The sequence below is a fragment of the Camellia sinensis genome, chromosome 9 (genome assembly GCF_055761805.1).
Source record: "Camellia sinensis isolate YWXY chromosome 9, ASM5576180v1, whole genome shotgun sequence".
Lineage (NCBI taxonomy): Eukaryota > Viridiplantae > Streptophyta > Magnoliopsida > Ericales > Theaceae > Camellia > Camellia sinensis.
The window spans coordinates 173,945,496-173,963,817 of record NC_138969.1 but is presented as its reverse complement, the minus strand read 5'-3'; the positions used below and the strand labels follow the sequence as shown (position 1 = coordinate 173,963,817).

At 38.2% G+C, this 18,322-nt stretch overlaps 1 protein-coding gene across 4 annotated transcripts; it reads left to right on the top strand.

The window, feature by feature from the left end:
• The first annotated feature begins 5,229 nt into the window (after positions 1–5,229).
• Positions 5,230–16,831, top strand: LOC145799823 (cysteine-rich receptor-like protein kinase 8). Of its 4 annotated transcripts, none has more exons than XM_082889451.1 (6): positions 5,230–6,093; positions 14,908–15,048; positions 15,272–15,393; positions 15,511–15,941; positions 16,083–16,233; positions 16,332–16,831. In XM_082889451.1, exons 1-6 carry the CDS (start codon positions 5,256–5,258, stop codon positions 16,674–16,676), a joined length of 2,028 nt encoding a protein of 675 aa, XP_082745577.1. In that variant the 5' UTR covers positions 5,230–5,255; the 3' UTR covers positions 16,677–16,831. The 4 variants fall into 4 exon arrangements, with proteins under 4 accessions (XP_082745577.1, XP_082745579.1, XP_082745578.1 ...); XM_082889453.1 differs by having other exon boundaries at positions 5,231–6,093; positions 14,917–15,048; XM_082889452.1 differs by having other exon boundaries at positions 5,231–6,093; positions 15,278–15,393.
• The last annotated feature ends 1,491 nt before the right edge of the window (positions 16,832–18,322 follow it).

Sequence of the window (18,322 nt, the reverse complement as noted above, 5' to 3'; positions counted from 1 at the left end):
GTCTTTGAGGATTAACCATTTTTATAATTTGGTTGACTTTCCATTATGACGCAAAACTGTTATAAAGTTATGCGTAATTTGGATAGTCATTGTTAAGGCATAAGGCTCGCTAGATACCGAATGGTCGCACCATTGAGGAAAGTGTAGACCATGAGAAGACTTCCTCCTGGGGAGTGAGGTTATTTTGACTTAGGCTATAATTGACATAAGTTCGGAACATTGATTTGTGGACATTGTGACCTGATTTCTCATTAGAGAATTGGATAAGTAGATCCGTAGGGATTTACCTTCTGCTTTTATGGTGAAAAGTTAGGAGCGCAAAAAGGTTGCTGGTTCCAATAAATCTTTTACAACCTAAAGTAGTTATCCAAACAGTGGTTCTTAGATTTCGTCAAGCCATGATAGGCCAACGATGATCAATGAAGACCACTGAGGCATGATCAATGGTCCAAAAGAAGTTTTTCCTTACTTAGTCATTATGAGTCAGGAATTTATAAGGTTGTCGCCACCTAGGGTGGGCAGTCCTCTATTTTAGATATGATGGACATGGGTGATGTAATTTATATGCTCGGATGTACGATCCTTAGGGATTGTTTTAGGAAAATTCTCGGTCTGTCTTCGATGACTTACATAGAGAATATCTTAGAATGATTCTAGATGCAAAATTGCAAATCCATTGACTTACCTATCGGTAAAAGCCAGAGCCTTAGCTATTGAATGAATCCTCAGATTGTCTTTGGGAGAAACAGATGGCCTATATTCCTTGATCTTTTCTTTGTTGTGGGAGCCTAAAGTACGCTATGTGGGCGTATTCGGCATGATAAGTGTTATCTTTGATAAATGGTTAACTGAGTTGTTCAGACTTTGACCTTGCTCATTAGACTGTGGATAAAATGCTTTATTAGAAGCATATTAATTTGCTTATTGTAAAATTCAATGCGCTGGTTGGGCGCATCTGCGCTAGTTGGGCGCATTAAGAATGAACGCAAATTGGTTACCAAAAAATATCTTTAGAGAGGTTATTGCGCAAGAGGTAGTGATCTTAAATCATTTCATGTGAGGCGCACATGGTGGATTCCGTTGTATATACTTATCGCAAGAGGTGCTGATAAGGCTTATGTTTGGAATCTATAATTGCGCAAGCTGTGGTCAATTTTTTTTAAATCGATCACTTATTTTGAGATGATGGGATGTTGACACTATTATGGTTTGTGTCATAATGATTAGCAAATGATGATGTCAGCAGGCAAGATTGGCTCACTCACACGAGCAATCGCCCTTGGCGCTTGGGAGCGAGCAAGGATGAGACTGGTGGTTTATTTTTATTCGGAGCCAAGAGAGGCTTAAATCATCCACTATGTATGTCGCCTTGGTTATAACCAAGATGAGGTCGTGTTAAGGACCAAACATGGATGTTAGTACCCACTTTCCATGTTGTGCCTGTTATGATTAGCCAGATTCGAGATCTCATTTGGCGCCTAGAAGGCGAGCAAATAGAGAATTCGGGTTAGGCGCTAGAAAGCGACTAGACTAATATCTGTACGGTGTATCGAGTATGACGTCACTCTTTATGGAAGAGTTACTCCACCGTAGCATGTATTCATACTATATGTGCTTAGCGACCGAGTAATGAGGTGAGAGAATGGATCCCTGCTTCCTCACCGTGTGAGTCTTACGTGTCATTATTGATATGACTTCATTTATGTACCCTTTTGTGACTTTTGACTATGTCATAAGGTAAGGGGTTGATGTTCTGCTACTTTGGTATGTTGCCTGCGGTCATGCATGATTCGGCCTTAAGGGACATCACTGGGAAAGCGGTCAATCCTAAACTAAATGGCATGAGTGCAAAGGGAAGATCATCTAGTATTACACCACTGTTGTATATTCACTGCCGGCAACTCATATCGCTCTGTATGAGAGGCGAATTGAGTGTGAATATATTGCAAGAATTGAGAGGGTCAAACATGCTCTTTTTGAGGGATTAGAGATGTTTTTTTTTTGGACCGGTGTAATTAGATGGGTCTGGGGTATATGAGACATTATTTCTGTTCCTTTTGGGTTGATGTCTCTATGCTGGCTCATTTTGAGTTTCTAGTATAGAGCTCCCACATGAAGGTGTTCTCAGCAGTCGCACGGTGCAGTGGCTAGTATGAGATTGTTTATTTTTGGGAGATTGAGATAGAGATGTGGCAGTGTCATGCCAACTCATGTGCGAGTGGGAGATGTTAGTAATGGGCGCCCATGTGGCATGACCATTAAATTTGATTTTGAATCCTTATCCAAATAGGTTTTGATTTTGAAATCAAACCTATTTAGGATAACCACTCTTGAAACAGACGTTATCAGTTTGAACTGATATAGATAGATATAATATATATTAGATATTATCTGTATCTTAACTGATATGGATAGATATTATAATATATTAAATATTTGTTATATGGTTATGGGTAATCCAAGAGAAAAACAACGTTGAGTCTGTTTCAACCCATACACTGACTCTCTCCCAAAAACACAACGATCAAGTCTTTGACACTGTGGTTAGTGTGGGTGATATTCAATCTGTGATATCACTCCACTGCTGGGTTGGTTCATCAAGAAGTTTCCTGGAAGCACGTGATTTATCCAAGAAGGTTCTATCATCAAGAAGGTATGATCTGATCACTTTATTCCGCTGCATGTTTTTTGTTTTGATTTACAATATGATTAAACAAAAAAATATATATATAAATTTTAATGTAAAAAGAGATGATAATATTATTTTTCCATCCAAGTGACTAGCAAAGTATTAATGAAAATAGGATTAAGTGTTATGTGAATTAAAATATTGAGGGAACTCAATATAATTACGTCAAAATTGTGAGACTTAATATTTTTTCTCTAAATCTTAAGAGACCTCAGTATAATTTACTCTTATTAAATAATAAATTAATTAATTTTCATTTTTTAATTAATCAAAAAATATTTTATTAGTTATTTATTTAAGAAAATTAAATTTAGTTATGTAAAAATCTGTTTGATCAATAATATCGTGATGACAATGGCTAGTGTTGACATGACGCATAAGAGTAGATAATGGGGAATGGAGGCCAGGGTTTACATGCAAGAAAAAGAGAAGATGAAACTATCACTACAATTATAGTAATTTATTATTAAATGTTTAATTTTGTTGTTAAAAATATATCAATTATAATTTTGATTGATAAGATATTACGTTTTTAAAAAGTAAATTTGCTCCTAAATTTTTTTTCTTTAAAATCATAATTTGGTGTGTTTGGATTTACCAGCTTTGTTAAGGAAAGGAAAATAAATGAGGAACGAATTTATATAAAATTATTCATATTTTTACCCCCATCATAAAAATAAAAATAAAAAAGCTTGCTTGTTTTTGGTTTTTCAAAAACACTTTTCAGAAAATTGTACTTTCTTGTTTTCCTTTTTTTTTCTATTGAATTTTTTAATATTTTAAGCAATTTTTTTTTTAAATACAACTAACATAAATACACATAAAAAGTAATTTTTGTGAAAAAATCTTTTAAAAATTCGCTAAATATCAAAAATACAAAAAAAAAAAAAGAATTCAGTATATTTTTTGTATTTTTATGTATTTATTAATTTTTTAAAATATTTTTTTCACAATTTTTTTTATTTTTTAGATATATCTAAATAAGGTGCATCTAAAAAAGTAAAAAAAAAAATTAAAATTAAAATTTAAAAAATATTTACTAAAAAAAATAGAAAAAATAAATAATTATGTTATCAAAAAATTTAATCCAAAAAACTCAAATCAAACACACACATTAATATCTGTTCATTTCATTCATATTTTCCTACGTCAAATAAATAAATAAATTTAATTTCTTTCACTTTATTTACTTTCTCTTTCCAGCACAAAATTTAAGACACAAAGGTAGGTCCAAACAGTCTTCTCCATACGGCAAAGACTTGGGTGCACTCTTACTTTGATTCCTTCAAAATTGATTCTTCGACAGTCAAAGGCAATTTAAGTCTTTATAGTTTTTTTGGGTGAAGCCACTACCCATTTCCAAAAAGAATGATAAGTTACCCATTTTGAACGCGTAAGACCATCTCCAACGGTGAATTAAATTTGGCATCAAATTTAAAATTTGGTGAAAAAGTCACTTTTTTAAGCTCCAACGTTTTCACCAAATCGATATCAAATCCAGAATTCAGCAAAAATGGTACCAAACTGAGTGCATGCGAAGCATTTCACCAAATCACTGTTCCTAACCGTTGGGATGAGACGAACGGGTCGACCATCCGGTTGACCAACCGGTTAACCAACCGGTCGCCCCGGAGAAAGTTCAGACAGTTCACAAAAAAGTTGAAACCAGTCAAAAAAAAAAAAAAAAAAAAATTTGCCTAGGTGGTCGACCACCAAAAGTTCAAAAAGTTTTAAAAAAAAAGGGTTCAAACCGGTAAAAAAAAATAAAAAAAAATAAAAAAATTTTGCCGTTACCGGTTGACCGGCCGGTCGACCGGCCGGTCAACCAACCGGTTGCCCAGCGCAAATTTAATGAAACGGATTTGATGTTGAACCGTTGGAGCGCGAAGTATCAAATTAAGGAAATGATCCATTTTTTATTCAGATTTGGTGAAACGTTTGGTACACCGTTGGAGATGCTCTAAAGGATGATTGACTGGCTTGATGATTTCTTCATGATGATCATCATGATGGTGTAAAGTTTATTATTATTTATTTATAATAAAAAAAATTATTTATTTTAATTTTTTTCTAAAAATAAAATGGAAAGGATGCATGATACGCATAAGTTTCTTTGTTTGTATTTTTTTTTTTTTTTTTTAAACAAAATTAGTGAGTTGTTGAGCCCCAAAGCTTGAGGTGGAGGATTGGTAGATTGCTGAAGGTGGTGGCAAGAGGTGAAAAATTTTAAAACTATTTTCATTGTTTTAACCCCAAAAAAAAAAATGTTATTTGTTTCTGGCTTTTTTTAAAAAAATTTAATTTTTTTTTTATTTTTTATTTATTTTTTTTGTCAATAATTAGTTAGTCGTATGAATGTCATCTCTTTTCTATTAAGATATATATTTATCTTTATTTATTTTAATGTCTATTGACTGTATGCGTTAGTTTTAATCATTTTAACTTTACTAAAAAATAGTAAAAACTCAAAAGGGATGAGTGTAATTTATTATCTTAACATAAATATTGAGAACCTCCTATTTGAAGTCACCATCGTCTCAAACACTTTCCTCATACTCTTAGAGATATGGTCTCTCTTCTCCAATTCTCAGCAACTATTCCATTCATTCTATCATTTCTGCAATTTGTTAGCCCCTCACCAACCTTTCTCATGTGCAAGTGTGACAACCAATTTAATTACACACAAAACAATCATGTGTTTCAAAACAATCTCAACAACATACTCACAAATCTTTCCTCTGAAACCCCCCTAACCAACTTCTACAACTCCACCTTTGGTAAAAATAAAGATACAGTCTATGCACTCCGCTTTTGCCCCGCATACATTGCCACACAAGATTGCCTAGCCTGTGTCCAAACTGCTTCACAATTGATCACCCAAAGCTGCCCAAATCAGAAAAAAGCTATTATATACTATGTGGAATGTGTTGTACGATACGCAAACTATTCCTTCTTCTCCACTGAAGATGGAATACCCGAGGTTTATTGGAACAGTACAACCATTTTTTACAATCCTGATCAACTTGATCAAGTGATGACAAATACAATGTACGGACTTATTAGTAAGGCTGCTTTCGGTTCTTCAACAACAACAAAATTTGCAACAGGAGAAAGCAAAATCATTAGTTCTTCTTTTCAGAAGTTGTATTGCTTTGCCCAGTGCACTCCTGATATAAATGGAAGAGCTTGTAGGGGATGTTTACAGACTGCACTCAGTTATATTCAGGATAACAGTTTTGGGAATGAGTGGTCACTGATGTATGGGCCAAACTGTCAGATGAGGTATAGTTTGGAAGCTTTTTATGATGTAGTCTCTCCTCCTTCTCCCTCATTGCCACCTTCTGGTTCCACGGAAAACACAAATATCAACACAACGGCCCCTCCTCCATTACAGCTATCTTCAGGTAGACTCTTATTAATAAGGTAGTTTATTTATTATTTATTTTTTTTTGGGTTGGAAATTTTATTTTATCCGCTTATAGTTTGACCCATATATAGATTAATTTCTTTATTATTTAGAAATAAGCACATAACTTTCTTATGGTTTGTTGTGGACTAAAGTGCATGGTCAATCATTTCGTCTAAGTTAATAGTAAGCATAAAACATGTATCAGGATACATTACAACATATAAAAGTTTTAAAAACTAATTTTTTGGTCTCTAAAAGTAAAAATTTTGTTATAAAAGACATTTAGGAATTAATATTTATTATTGTGAAGATAGTCGTTAAAAAATTGTCCTGAAAAGTAAAAAATAAGGCTTTTAAAACAAAATTTTAAAAATGTCACTAATAAATACATTTTTAGGGAAAAAAATAATTTGGTCTAAAACAAGTTTATTTTTTGAGACAAAAAATTTAGTCACAAAAAGATAACAATTCATTACTAATATCCAAATTTATTACTAAAATTATAATAACGACACTTTTCGTAACCAAAATATTTGGTCCCTAAAAATAATTTTGTTCCTAAATTTTGGTGTCTAAAACTTTAATTTTTTGTAGTGATATATAAGGGTTACGTGCTCATTTTCAAATGTCAGGGGTAAATCATGCAAGGAGTAAAGCAGAAGGAATTAAGATAAATTTTTCCTTTCAAAGAATGACGAAAATGTCCATGTTTTGCATAATGCAATTATTTATGTACGAGGATGTTTTAATATTTTTGTTTAAGTCGTTAACGAATTTAACGGTGCATTTTAGTCTCCAAGAAAAGTAGAATGATGTGATAATTTTCAAATCCAAGAGATCATGTGCACATTGGCCAAATCACAAGGAGTAAATTGAAATTTGTCTCTCTTTTTTATAATTTTATTTGCAAAAAATAATTTTAATAACTCAAAACAATGAAATACATTGAGATAACATGAGGTGAACCCAAAAAAAAAAAAAAAAACTTCTAAAGCCTGAAAAGCAGCGCGTTCATGTTGGCAAAATGACACTTTTTTTTATCGGCAAAAAAAGAATTTTATTGATGAATTCAACATGAATTACAGGAGAACAAAATATCAATAAAGGGGAGACAAAAGCAGAGAGTATTGTGGTAAATTTTTCCAATCCCAATTAAGTAGACACCAAGAAAAAAATTCAATCATATGCTAGCTTAAGTCAATCTGTTGGTGAGGAACCAATAGGAGAGAGGGATAGAACAAAGAGAAAAGTTAGGCATCATGAAAATTTTTTCATGAAAATGATCATGAAAGATTTATGATCCTTGGATTACCTTGATTAGTGTGTGGTGCTTTATTCTAAGTGTAATCCAAGGATTACAAAGTTTTCATGATTATTTTCATGAAAGGTTTTTTATGATACCTAGCATTGCTGTAGAACAAAAACAAAACGAAGACACATCAAAAACATGCTTCACCCGCAGCAGCCAATATATCACCCCAAAACAAAAACTCTGTTCCTTCTCTGCCCCAACACACACTGCACAAGCGGAACAGTCTTCCCCAAAGCTCATACAGCGGGAGATCTAATCTGGTGTATGTTATGTACCAGGTCTTGCAGTGAGGGCCCACATCTAGGATGATTATACTTAGCCCACAATGCAATCCTAACTTTTACCAAATCACAAACTTCGTCCACTTGCGGCTGAGTTCCACTGAAGACACAGTTATTCCTACATTTCCAAATGGACCACAATAAAGCTATACTAATATTTCCAATAATCTTGGAAATTTAGTCTTGGAAATTTCATCATACTGTGGGAGATCTAATCTTGGAAATTTACATTATTTGCACACATCATAATCTCTCTACTCCAATACCTACTTGGCAATATTTCCAAATATGGAATTACCAAATCATGATAATCCTTATTTTTTTTTTTTTTTACAGAAATCATCATGAGTTTTGGGGGTTTACTCTCTTGCTCAAGGGATTCAACTGCTGGCAACTTTTTCTAAAATTTTACCACGAATTAAAAGCTTTTTTTATTTTTTATTTTATTGTAGATCGGAAAGAAAATTTTCATTACAAAATCGATAAAAAAATCAAACCAATCTAGTAAAGCGGTAGCAAAAGATCTCATACAGAGATAACAAACTTCCATAGGAGGAAGAATCTTAGCCTAGAGAAGGAGAAAAAAACCCTTACAAACAGGGACACAACCTCCAAACAAGGAAGATTATTACAACAAATAAAAAAAAATAAAAAGCAAACCAAAAGAACCAGACCCAAGTGGCCAAAAGCATCCAAAGCTCCATTACACCACAACTTTCAACTTGAAATCTGAAGACTCCACCTCTGCTAGTCAAGATGGAACATTGAGGTTGAGGTGGTGGCCTAACGTGAAACGAACGCGTTAAACAACGTCGGTTTTCAAATTGTGAGAAGATCTGAAAACATATCTTAAAGTTTTGGGTGCGAAGGTGAAAGTTTGGGCAAAAGCCAAACATTAGATTTGGAAGATCGAAAAGAGGGAGAGGCAACACCAACACCAATGGCCGGAGGCAAATCTGAAGGAGATGAGACAGATCTAGTAAGGGTGGATCTATAGAGGCGGGAAGGTGGCAAATTTGGTGGCGGCGCCGAAAAGGATTGGAAGGACAAGCTTCGAATATTATTAAGCAAAAAGATAAAGAAAAGGAGAAAGGGAGTGGAAGGAGGAGATAGGGGGCTAGCGGCCAGAACCTCCCTACTCTCAACAACACACCAAGCAGAAGAATCAAAAGTTATTGAGTCGTAAGATTTACATCATTTTTTATAATAATTTAATTATTTGAGAACAAGACACTAATAAATAGGAAAACTAAATCAATGCAAACCTCATAATTTTAGAATATTTTATATTGAAATAAAATATCACCAATCAACTATTAAAGATTTATGACCAAATTGTTAATATTATTTTTTTACCATTGTCTATGTTGCATATGTGTTATTCTGTGAATGTAGTCCATTGTCAACAACCACAATTGTAGTTTATGATAAAATTTCCGTGTTGTACTTTGTGAAGACAAAGTTTTGAGAAGAAATGGTATTTATTATTGATCCATTGTCTTTAAGACAAAAACACAAATTTAAATGAAAGAAATAAGAGAATGTAAGAAATCTCTTGTATATTAATTGTGTCAGACAGTGTAAGAGGAGACTCCTATTTATAGGAGCTTATGGTTTGCAACATCATTATGTTACATTACATAAAATAATAGAAAGTGGCCGAAAGCAGCCGAAAGTGAAGGAAGGCGTGCTCTGGCATCCTATCACCTTATATATATATATATATAATATATTAGTGCTATGTGTGTTTAATATATAATATATATACATATATGTTACATTAATATATATATAATATATATACATATATGTTACATTAATATATATTAACAGCCCCCCTCAAACTCAAGGAGGACAAACATCAACCAACTGGAGTTTGGAGACAAGGTCAACGAAGCGGCCAGGAGAATGAGCTTTGGTGAAGATATCAGCAGGTTGATCAGCAGAGGAGATTGGATGGAGATGAACAGTACCACGAGTGACGTGTTGACGAATAAAATGACAGTCAATCTCAATGTGCTTGGTGCGATCATGAAAAACATCATTGTGAGCAATTTGAAGAGCACTTTGATTGTCACAAAAGAGGGCGGTAGCGCCAGAGGGGGAAACGCCCATGTCAGCAAGAAGCCAACGAAGCCAGAGAAGCTCCTGAGTAGTATCAGCAAGAGCACGATATTCGGCCTCAGTACTGGAGCGAGCAGTAAGAGATTGTTTCTTGCTGCGCCAAGAAATAAGAGAATCACCCAAGAAAAAACAGAACCCGGTAGTAGAGCGCCGGTCAGTAGGATCCCCAGCCCAATCAGCATCGGAAAAAGCACGAAGCTGGAGAGAGGAGCGGGCGGAATAATGAAGTCCATGAAACAAGGTACCTTTGAGATAACGAAGGATACGAACTAAGGCAGCATAATGAGGGGTACGAGGAGCTGACATAAACTGGCTGACAATATGAACGGCATAGGAAATATCAGGACGAGTAACAGTGAGATAGACAAGGCTGCCAACCAGCTGACGATAGAGGGTAGCATCAGAGAGAAGAGTGCCATCAAGAGGTGTAAGACGACTCTGAGGCTCCAGCGGAGTGGAGGCAGTCTTGCAATCCGTAAGCCCAGCACGGGTGAGAAGATCAGAGGTATACTTAGCCTGAGAGAGAAAAGACCCCGTGGAATCATGGAAGATTTCAAGACCCAAGAAATAGCTGAGAGGACCAAGGTCTTTCATCTCGAAATGATGGCTAAGAAACTGTTTAAGGCATAGAATACCATCAAGATCGTCACCGGTGATAATCATGTCATCCACATAGAGAAGAAGCAAGGTGGTCCCTTGAGCAGTGGTCCGGATAAAAAGAGCAGTATCATAAGAACTGGAGGTGAAACCACAATCATGAATAGTAGAGCTGAACTTGGCAAACCAAGCGCGCGGAGCTTGTTTGAGACCATATAAAGCACGCTGAAGTTTGCAGACTTTATGAGGTGGATAAGTAGACCCAGGGGGAGGTTGCATGTAGACCTCCTCAAGAAGAACACCATTAAGGAAAGCATTTTTTACGTCCATTTGATAAAGATCCCAGTGGCGAGTGGTAGCAACCGCAATCAGGCTGCGAACAGAGGTGAGACGAGCAACAGGAGCAAAGGTCTCCTCATAGTCAATACCATATTCTTGGTTGAAGCCTTTGGCAACAAGGCGAGCTTTGTAGCGCTCAATAGATCCATTAGAACAAGTTTTGATTTTGTAAACCCATTTGCAACCAATGGCAGTCTTGCCAGGAGGAAGATCAACAATGTCCCAAGTGTGAGTTTTGTCTAAAGCCTGCAATTCATCAGTCATAGCTTGCTGCCAAAGAGGATTAGAGCGAGCCTCACGATAGGAGGTTGGTTCATAAGTAGAAAAAGCAGTAGAACCAACAATAAAGTCACGAAGACGAGTAGAAGGTTTGGTTACCCGGTGTGGTCGAGTAGAGGCAGGAGGAGCCAAAGGGAGAGACGCATCAGGAGGGGAGGATCCCGAGGGAACAAGAGCAGGACCATCAGAGGTAGCAGGTGCATGGGACAGACCAGTAGGCAAGGCAGGCTCGAGAGAAGCTGGCGGGGGCGGTGGAGCAAGCTCAGCAGAGAACTCGAGAGAGGCTGGCAAGGGCGGTGGAGTAAGCTCATCAGAGAACAGATCCATGGAAGGGTCAGTAAAAATTAAAGTGGATGAGGGAACGGACAAACGGAAGAGAGAGAGAGAAGAAAACATTTTGTGTTCCCAAAAGACTACATGACGAGAGATACGGAGTCGCTGGGAGAGAGGATCCCAACAACGATACCCCTTGTGTTCAATACCATACCCTAAGAAGCAACAGAGGCGAGAGCGTGGTTCAAGTTTGGTACGTTCATGAGGTTGGAGAAGAACAAAACAGGCAGAGCCAAAGACCCTAAGGGTGGTGTAAGGGGGACGGGTGCCATGCAGACGCTCATAAGGAGTGTGATTATGAATGACAGGTGTAGGGATACAATTGATAGTGTAAGCAGCAGTGAGAGCTGCCTCTCCCCAAAAATGTTCCGGACAAGAGGAAGACAGAAGGAGGGCGCGAGTAGTGTCAAGGATATGTCGATGTTTCCGTTCAGCACGTCCATTTTGTTGAGATGTGCCGGGACAGGAACGATGAGGTTGAGTACCATGACGCTGAAGAAAAGAAAGAAAGTCAAAATCTTTATATTCCATGGCATTATCGGAGCGAAAAAGCTTAATAGTTTTAGAAAATTGTGTTTTAACCATGGCAGCAAAATTGTAATAAAGTTGTTTGAGCTCAGAGCGATTTTTCATAAGAAACAACCATGTAAAACGGGAAAAATCATCTATAAAAACAACAAAATAGCGTGCACCCCCCATAGTAGGAGTAGGAGAGGGTCCCCAAATATCAGAGTGAATGAGATCAAATGGGGCAAGAGAAACAGAGTCACTTTTATTAAACGACAAGGCAGGTTGTTTGGCAAGTTGACAAGACACACAATCTAAAACATCAGAACTTACGTGACCTAAATGACCACTGGAAATTAAAGATTTTAAACGACCAACAGAAAGATGGCCCAAACGACAATGCCAAAGCTGAAAAGGAGATAAAAGATGAGCAGTGGTAGGAGCTGGAGGAGCAGTGGTAGCAGGGGTAGGAGCGGTGATCTGAGAGGAATCTGGAACATGAAGATGGATGAGTTCGTAGAGACGTCCATGCTTACGGCCTATCCCAAGAGTTTGCCCCGTCCGAGGGTCCTGCACCAAACAACCAGAACGGGAAAAGGTAACAGTTAGACCATGCTCACATAATTGACTAATGGAGATAAGATTTAAAGTAAGAGCAGGCATAAGATAGACATGAGATAGAGATAAGTGAGAGGTGGAAACAGAACCAACATGACTTACAGACAGAAGAGACCCATCAGCAGTATGGATAGAAGGAACATGAGGAGTAGAAGAGAGAGGAGTAAAAATAGTAGGGTCAAAGGTCATGTGATTACAACAAGCGGAGTCAAAGTACCAAGAAGAGTTACCTGCGGTGGCAGAGAAAGCAGTAGATGGAGGAGTACCGGAATTCTGCCAAAAATGTTGAAACATGGCCTCGACATCGGATTGAGAGAAGACTGGAGTGGAAGGGTCTACAGGAACAGAGGAAGGTAAATCCTCGGAGGCAGCAGCAGCAGTGCGTTGAGCAGGCAGTGGTGGCAACGGGGTCCCAGAACGGTGAGAGTGGCGGCGAGAGAAATTCCCGGGGGAAGGACCAGGGCGAGAGGCACGGGTGGGATTGCGGAAGCAATCTTGTTGAAGATGACCAGGGCCAGTTTTGTTGCAAAACCGACAAAGACGAACTGGACAATTAACCAGAAGATGAGTGGACGGAAGATTGCGATTGTGACAGTAATTGCAGGCATTGGGCTTCTGTGGTGAAGGTGGGGAAGGAGAACTGCGATGCTGGGGAGTGGCAAGAACAGAGTCCACAGGATGCGAATGGAGAGTACCAAGTCTGGTTTCCTCTGACAGGAGTTCAGAAATTGCTTGCTCAAGAGTGGGTAAAGGAGTGCGATGAAGGAGAGATGCGCGTACTGGCTCAAATCGGGGAGTGAGAGCCATGAGAAACTGAACCAAGCGTTGTTGGTCACGGTAAGTAGTAAATAAGGCAGCATCCTTAGTACAATCCCAAGGAGGTTCAGAAAGAGCGAGCTGATCCCAAACAGAATACATTTGGGAGAGGAAATCATTAATGTTCTGAGTGGTGTCTTGGCGCATACGGTGAAGATGACTCAGAAGCTGATATTGGTGAGCAAGGCCAGTAGTTTGATAGCGTTCTTGTAAAAAATCCCAGATGGCTTTGGCAGGAGAGGAAGCAGAGTCAAGTTGGAACCGACCAAACTGAAGGCTGATAGAGGTAATAGAAGTATTGCGAAACCAAGTGATGATCTAATAGTTTTTACTATCCCAATCTTCCAGTCGGTCGACATATTTGGTAGTGGAGTCCGTGGCAGCAGAATCCGGGGTCCCTTGAATGGGTTTGCACACATCCCCAGTGATGATGCGCCAAAGTTTCTTTCCTTTGAGGAAGCCAGACATAGCTTGGGCCCATAGGACATAATTAGTCCCGTCAAGAATAACGGAAATAGGGTGGTTAGAGAAGTCCAAGCGATCCATGAGAGAAAAATAGCACAAGCAGGGGAGAATCTGAAAATTCCAAGGGCACCAGTGGGTGCAGAAGGGCCAAAATAGTCAGAAACCGGGCTGAACCGGTCAAAAAGGTCCAAAAATGGGGGTGAACCGGCTTGGGAAAGTGGCTGAACCGGTTTTAGAGCTGGACCGGCTGGAGCCGAGTGGGGGAGCAGCAGCTGCAGGCGGAGCAGAACGGCGCAAGGGACTGGCGAGCCGGCGCGAGGGACGCGGGTGGTATGGCTCACGCGGACGGCTGGCGTGGCTGGCGTGGCTGGCGGACGCGGAGCGCGTGGGACGCGGAAAGAGTCGGCTTAGGCGACTGGGGACGCGTGGAGCGCGTGTGATGTTGAAGGCCGAAGCAGGCGACGCGCCGGCGACAAAAATAGCGCGTGACGGCGCGTGTGACGGCGAAATGGGATGAATCCGGTGGCCGTGGATCCGTAGTGAAGAGATGAAGGCTTCGGTGGTGTCCAAACTGTAATTGAGAGAAGGACGAGAGGAGCAGCAATCTGCAGACTGCCAAGAGAGAGAAAAAAAAAAAAGGATGCTAGGAAAGAGACTTAGGTAGTATACCTGTGCTCTGATACCATGAAAGAAATAAGAGAATGTAAGAAATCTCTTGTATATTAATTGTGTCAGACAGTGTAAGAGGAGACTCCTATTTATAGGAGCTTATGGTTTACAACATCATTATGTTACATTACATAAAATAATAGAAAGTGGCCGAAAGCAGCCGAAAGTGAAGGAAGGCGTGCTCTGGCATCCTATCACCTTATATATATATATATATATATATATATATATATATATATATAATATTAGTGCTGTGTGTGTTTAATATATAATATATATACATATATGTTACATTAATATATATATAATATATATACATATATGTTACATTAATATATATTAACATTAAATATAAGTAATGTCAAAATTGGCCCAATCTTCAACAATACTGCTTTATCTCCACAAAAGAGCAATTTCAAATTCAGATTTTTTTTATTTTTTCACTATCTTAGTCAGAAAATATTTCTAGTTTTTGTAGGGAAGAAGAGAAACACATCTATACTTTTCATCACTACCATTACTATGTCAGCAATTTTGGTGATTCTTTTCATCTTCATTGGCATCTATTTGATAATGAGGAAAATCAGGACTTCAAGGGGGGCTATAAAAAGTAAGTAAATTCTTCACAATATATGCTTGTTTTTAGAGCTGTCACTATGTTATTTTGGAAATCATTTTCTTGAAGAAAATACTATAGGAGAATTTGACAAACATAGTTGGAAGTGTCAACTTATCAAGTTGTTATATTCTCAACATTGTGACGTATTCCATTACTTAGTTCAAATTTTTTAAATTATTTATTTATTTATTTATTTTTTTTACTTCCTTTGAAGATCCAGATTCAACGCCATCTGCAGAATCCTTGCAATTTGACTTAGGAACAATTAGAGATGCAACGGATAATTTTTCTGAGGCTAATAAGCTTGGAGAAGGTGGATTTGGCCCCGTTTACAAGGTAATTAGATGCATCCTCATGCAGTTATAACAAAATAGAATGATCTTCAAAAACTATGCTGTGAAATGAAATGTTGCATATGACACTGTTTCTGAAATTATTCTTGCAAAATCATAGGGTGTGCTTCTAAATGGGCTAGAAATAGCTGTGAAGAAGCTCTCTAGAAACTCTAGGCAAGGGCAAGAAGAATTCAAGAATGAGGTTTTGTTATTGGCCAGGCTTCGTCACAAAAATTTGGTCCGTCTGTTGGGTTTCTGCTTGGAAGGGAAAGAATTACTTCTCATATATGAGTTCATGCCTAACAAAAGCCTTGATCATTTCATTTCATCTTTGGATTGGAAAAGCTGTAAGAAAATTATACAAGGCTTTGCTCGAGGACTTTTATATCTTCATGAAGATTCTCAACATCGGATTATTCATCGTGATCTAAAAGCCAGCAACATTTTGTTGGATGCTGAGATGAATCCTAAAATTTCAGATTTTGGCACAAGCAGACTAATGGTATTGGATCAATCCCATTACACAACAAGTAAAATCATGGGTACCATGTAAGTATAAGTTTCTTTGATGTACAAAGAATTTATCTTTCCGAGATACTTGCCACTCTGAAACAAGTTGAACAAACTCATTATATCAAACGCAAACATATCTTTTTATCGAAAATGATATTGATGAATGATAATATGCAGTGGATATATGGCTCCAGAGTATTTTAAGCATGGTCATTTCTCGGTTAAGTCAGATGTCTTCAGTTTTGGTGTGATACTATTGGAAATTTTGAGCGGTCAAAAGATCTTTTGTTTCCATGATGTGGAGAATGGGGAAAACCTTCTAAGCTATGTAAGTATGAGATTTTTTTTTTTTTTTTTTTTTTTTTTTTTTTTTTTTTTTTAAGAGCTCTGGTAAATTTCATCTTCACTGAGCTTGAACTCTTGCAGGCATGGAAGAGTTGGAAGAAAAATATAGCTCTAGATATAGTGGATTCAACATTGATGACAGGTTCAAAAAGTGAGATTATGAGATGTTTCCATATTGGTTTATTGTGCGTTCAAGAAAATCCAACAGACAGACCAACGATGGCTTCAGTTGTTAACATGCTCATTAGCTCCTCTTTCACACTCTCATTGCCTGCACGTCCTGCATATTTTGTGCCTAAAAGCATTGAACCAGGCAATTCGTTGCATGAGTTCAATTCAATGGTGACAAAGTCAGATCAGTCTGAAATTAAATCATCACAAGGGTCAGTAAATGAGGATACAATTACTGAGCTTGTTTGTCGATAGAAGTGAAACAAGTTGTAGCTCTATTTGAATGTTTATTTCGAAACAATTTGATGTACTATCTTACCCTTTCTGATTGTTGTTTAGATGTACCATTCCTCTTTTTTTCGTTTCCATGAATCTGCTATATAATTTATTACTATATTTACAATCAATAATATGTTTTCACATTTGTATTTCAATACAAAAATTATTCTAATGTTAGAATAATGGAAAAAACAAGTTGGTACTGATCATCCTTAGGGGATGAAAATGTATTATTTGTTTGTTTCGTGTCAAAGTGTGTTGTTTATAGTACCCACATATGTGCGTACCGGATTCCGTACTAGATGAAAGTGGATCGGGGCCCTACACTCGGTTGGACTATCCAGTGACTGGGATTCTTGCCAAAAGAAACACCGTTAGAGCTGCCACGCCGGGGTTGGCCGGATAACCCCTCCGGTGTGGGAATCAGTGATCGGAGAAGAGGTGTATGTAGAATTGAATCTCTCTCTATGTATGATTTTGCTTGGAATAGTTCAATTACCTTCAATGTGAAGTTCATGTTGTATATATAGTGTTCCTTGCTTGCTTCTCAAGGTGGGTTCTTGGAGCTTGGATGCTGCCAAGTGTCCTTTTAGCATTGCTCCAGATGGGGGACCACCTGGTAGTTATCATTGAATGCATATACTCATTATAGTCATGCTGGTAACAAACCACATTCATTTGATTCAACAACTTCCGTGATTTTAGGTGTAGGGGACCAGCTGAAGTGGCAACTTGCACATGCACATATTCACAACTTCCATGTTTTCTTGCAGGGTTTCCTCAGCTCGGTGCTGATGTGCCTCAGCTCGGCATCATTATGCCTTGTCTCGGCCATTTACAGGATCATTCATGGAGAAGGGTTGATCCTATTCGGATATCTTTGTATGGGCCCAGCCTATTTTCTGTTCGGCCCATAGGTTCAGTCTCGCAGCTCGGCCTAGCCCAGCACCACGGCTGGACTAGCCTTTCCACTGCGGGTTGGGCCCAAGTGCTTGAGGAATTGGGTGAACTGTTGATCATGAAGTTGGGCTCAATTGGTTTGCCCATATACTCATCTAACCCACTTGGATTTGGACATCAGTGGATTGGGCCGGCCCAAGGCTTGGAATCGACCCATTTCACATTTAGCCCCTTCATTTGCTCCCTAGCTTGCGCTAAGGTTCCCCTTGGGGGAGCTATTGCTCTACTTCCCAAACGTCGCGTCGTTTTGGTTTTCCCCAGTTCGGCCTTGGTGATGGTTCAATCCTGACACACAATCCCTACATGCATCCTTTCAAGGTGACACGTGGCGATGTGAGATAGGTGTGCAGAGATAGTGCGTCGATTCCATACTGAAGGTCGTGCTTTGTGTACCTGCACGCCAGCTGGTGTAATTAATGCTCTGGCTGTCAATACAAATTCCTTTATCTGCTTTTTCTTTCCTCTAGAGAGTTTCAAAGAGAGAGAAATGACTCTTCCCGTTCCTCTGAACCAGTCCCGTTGGTGCTGCTGCTCAGACTTTTTTCGCCGCTGATCTTGTTCTGCTGCCACTACTCTAATCTCTGGAAGTCCTCTGGTGATTCTTCTTCTCTTGACTCTTTCTGTCTTAATCTTCTTGTTTGGTCCGCTTGTTGTCTGTGTTC

Bases quoted from the DNA above. Each gene is read 5' to 3' on its own strand.
- LOC145799823 (XM_082889451.1), top strand. From the start codon at position 5,256: ATGGTCTCTCTTCTCCAATTCTCAGCAACTATTCCATTCATTCTATCA. The intron at 6,094-14,907 runs GTAGACTCTTAT...AAATATTTCTAG, and splicing joins TCCATTACAGCTATCTTCAG to TTTTTGTAGGGAAGAAGAGA. The intron at 16,234-16,331 runs GTAAGTATGAGA...GAACTCTTGCAG, and splicing joins GGGAAAACCTTCTAAGCTAT to GCATGGAAGAGTTGGAAGAA.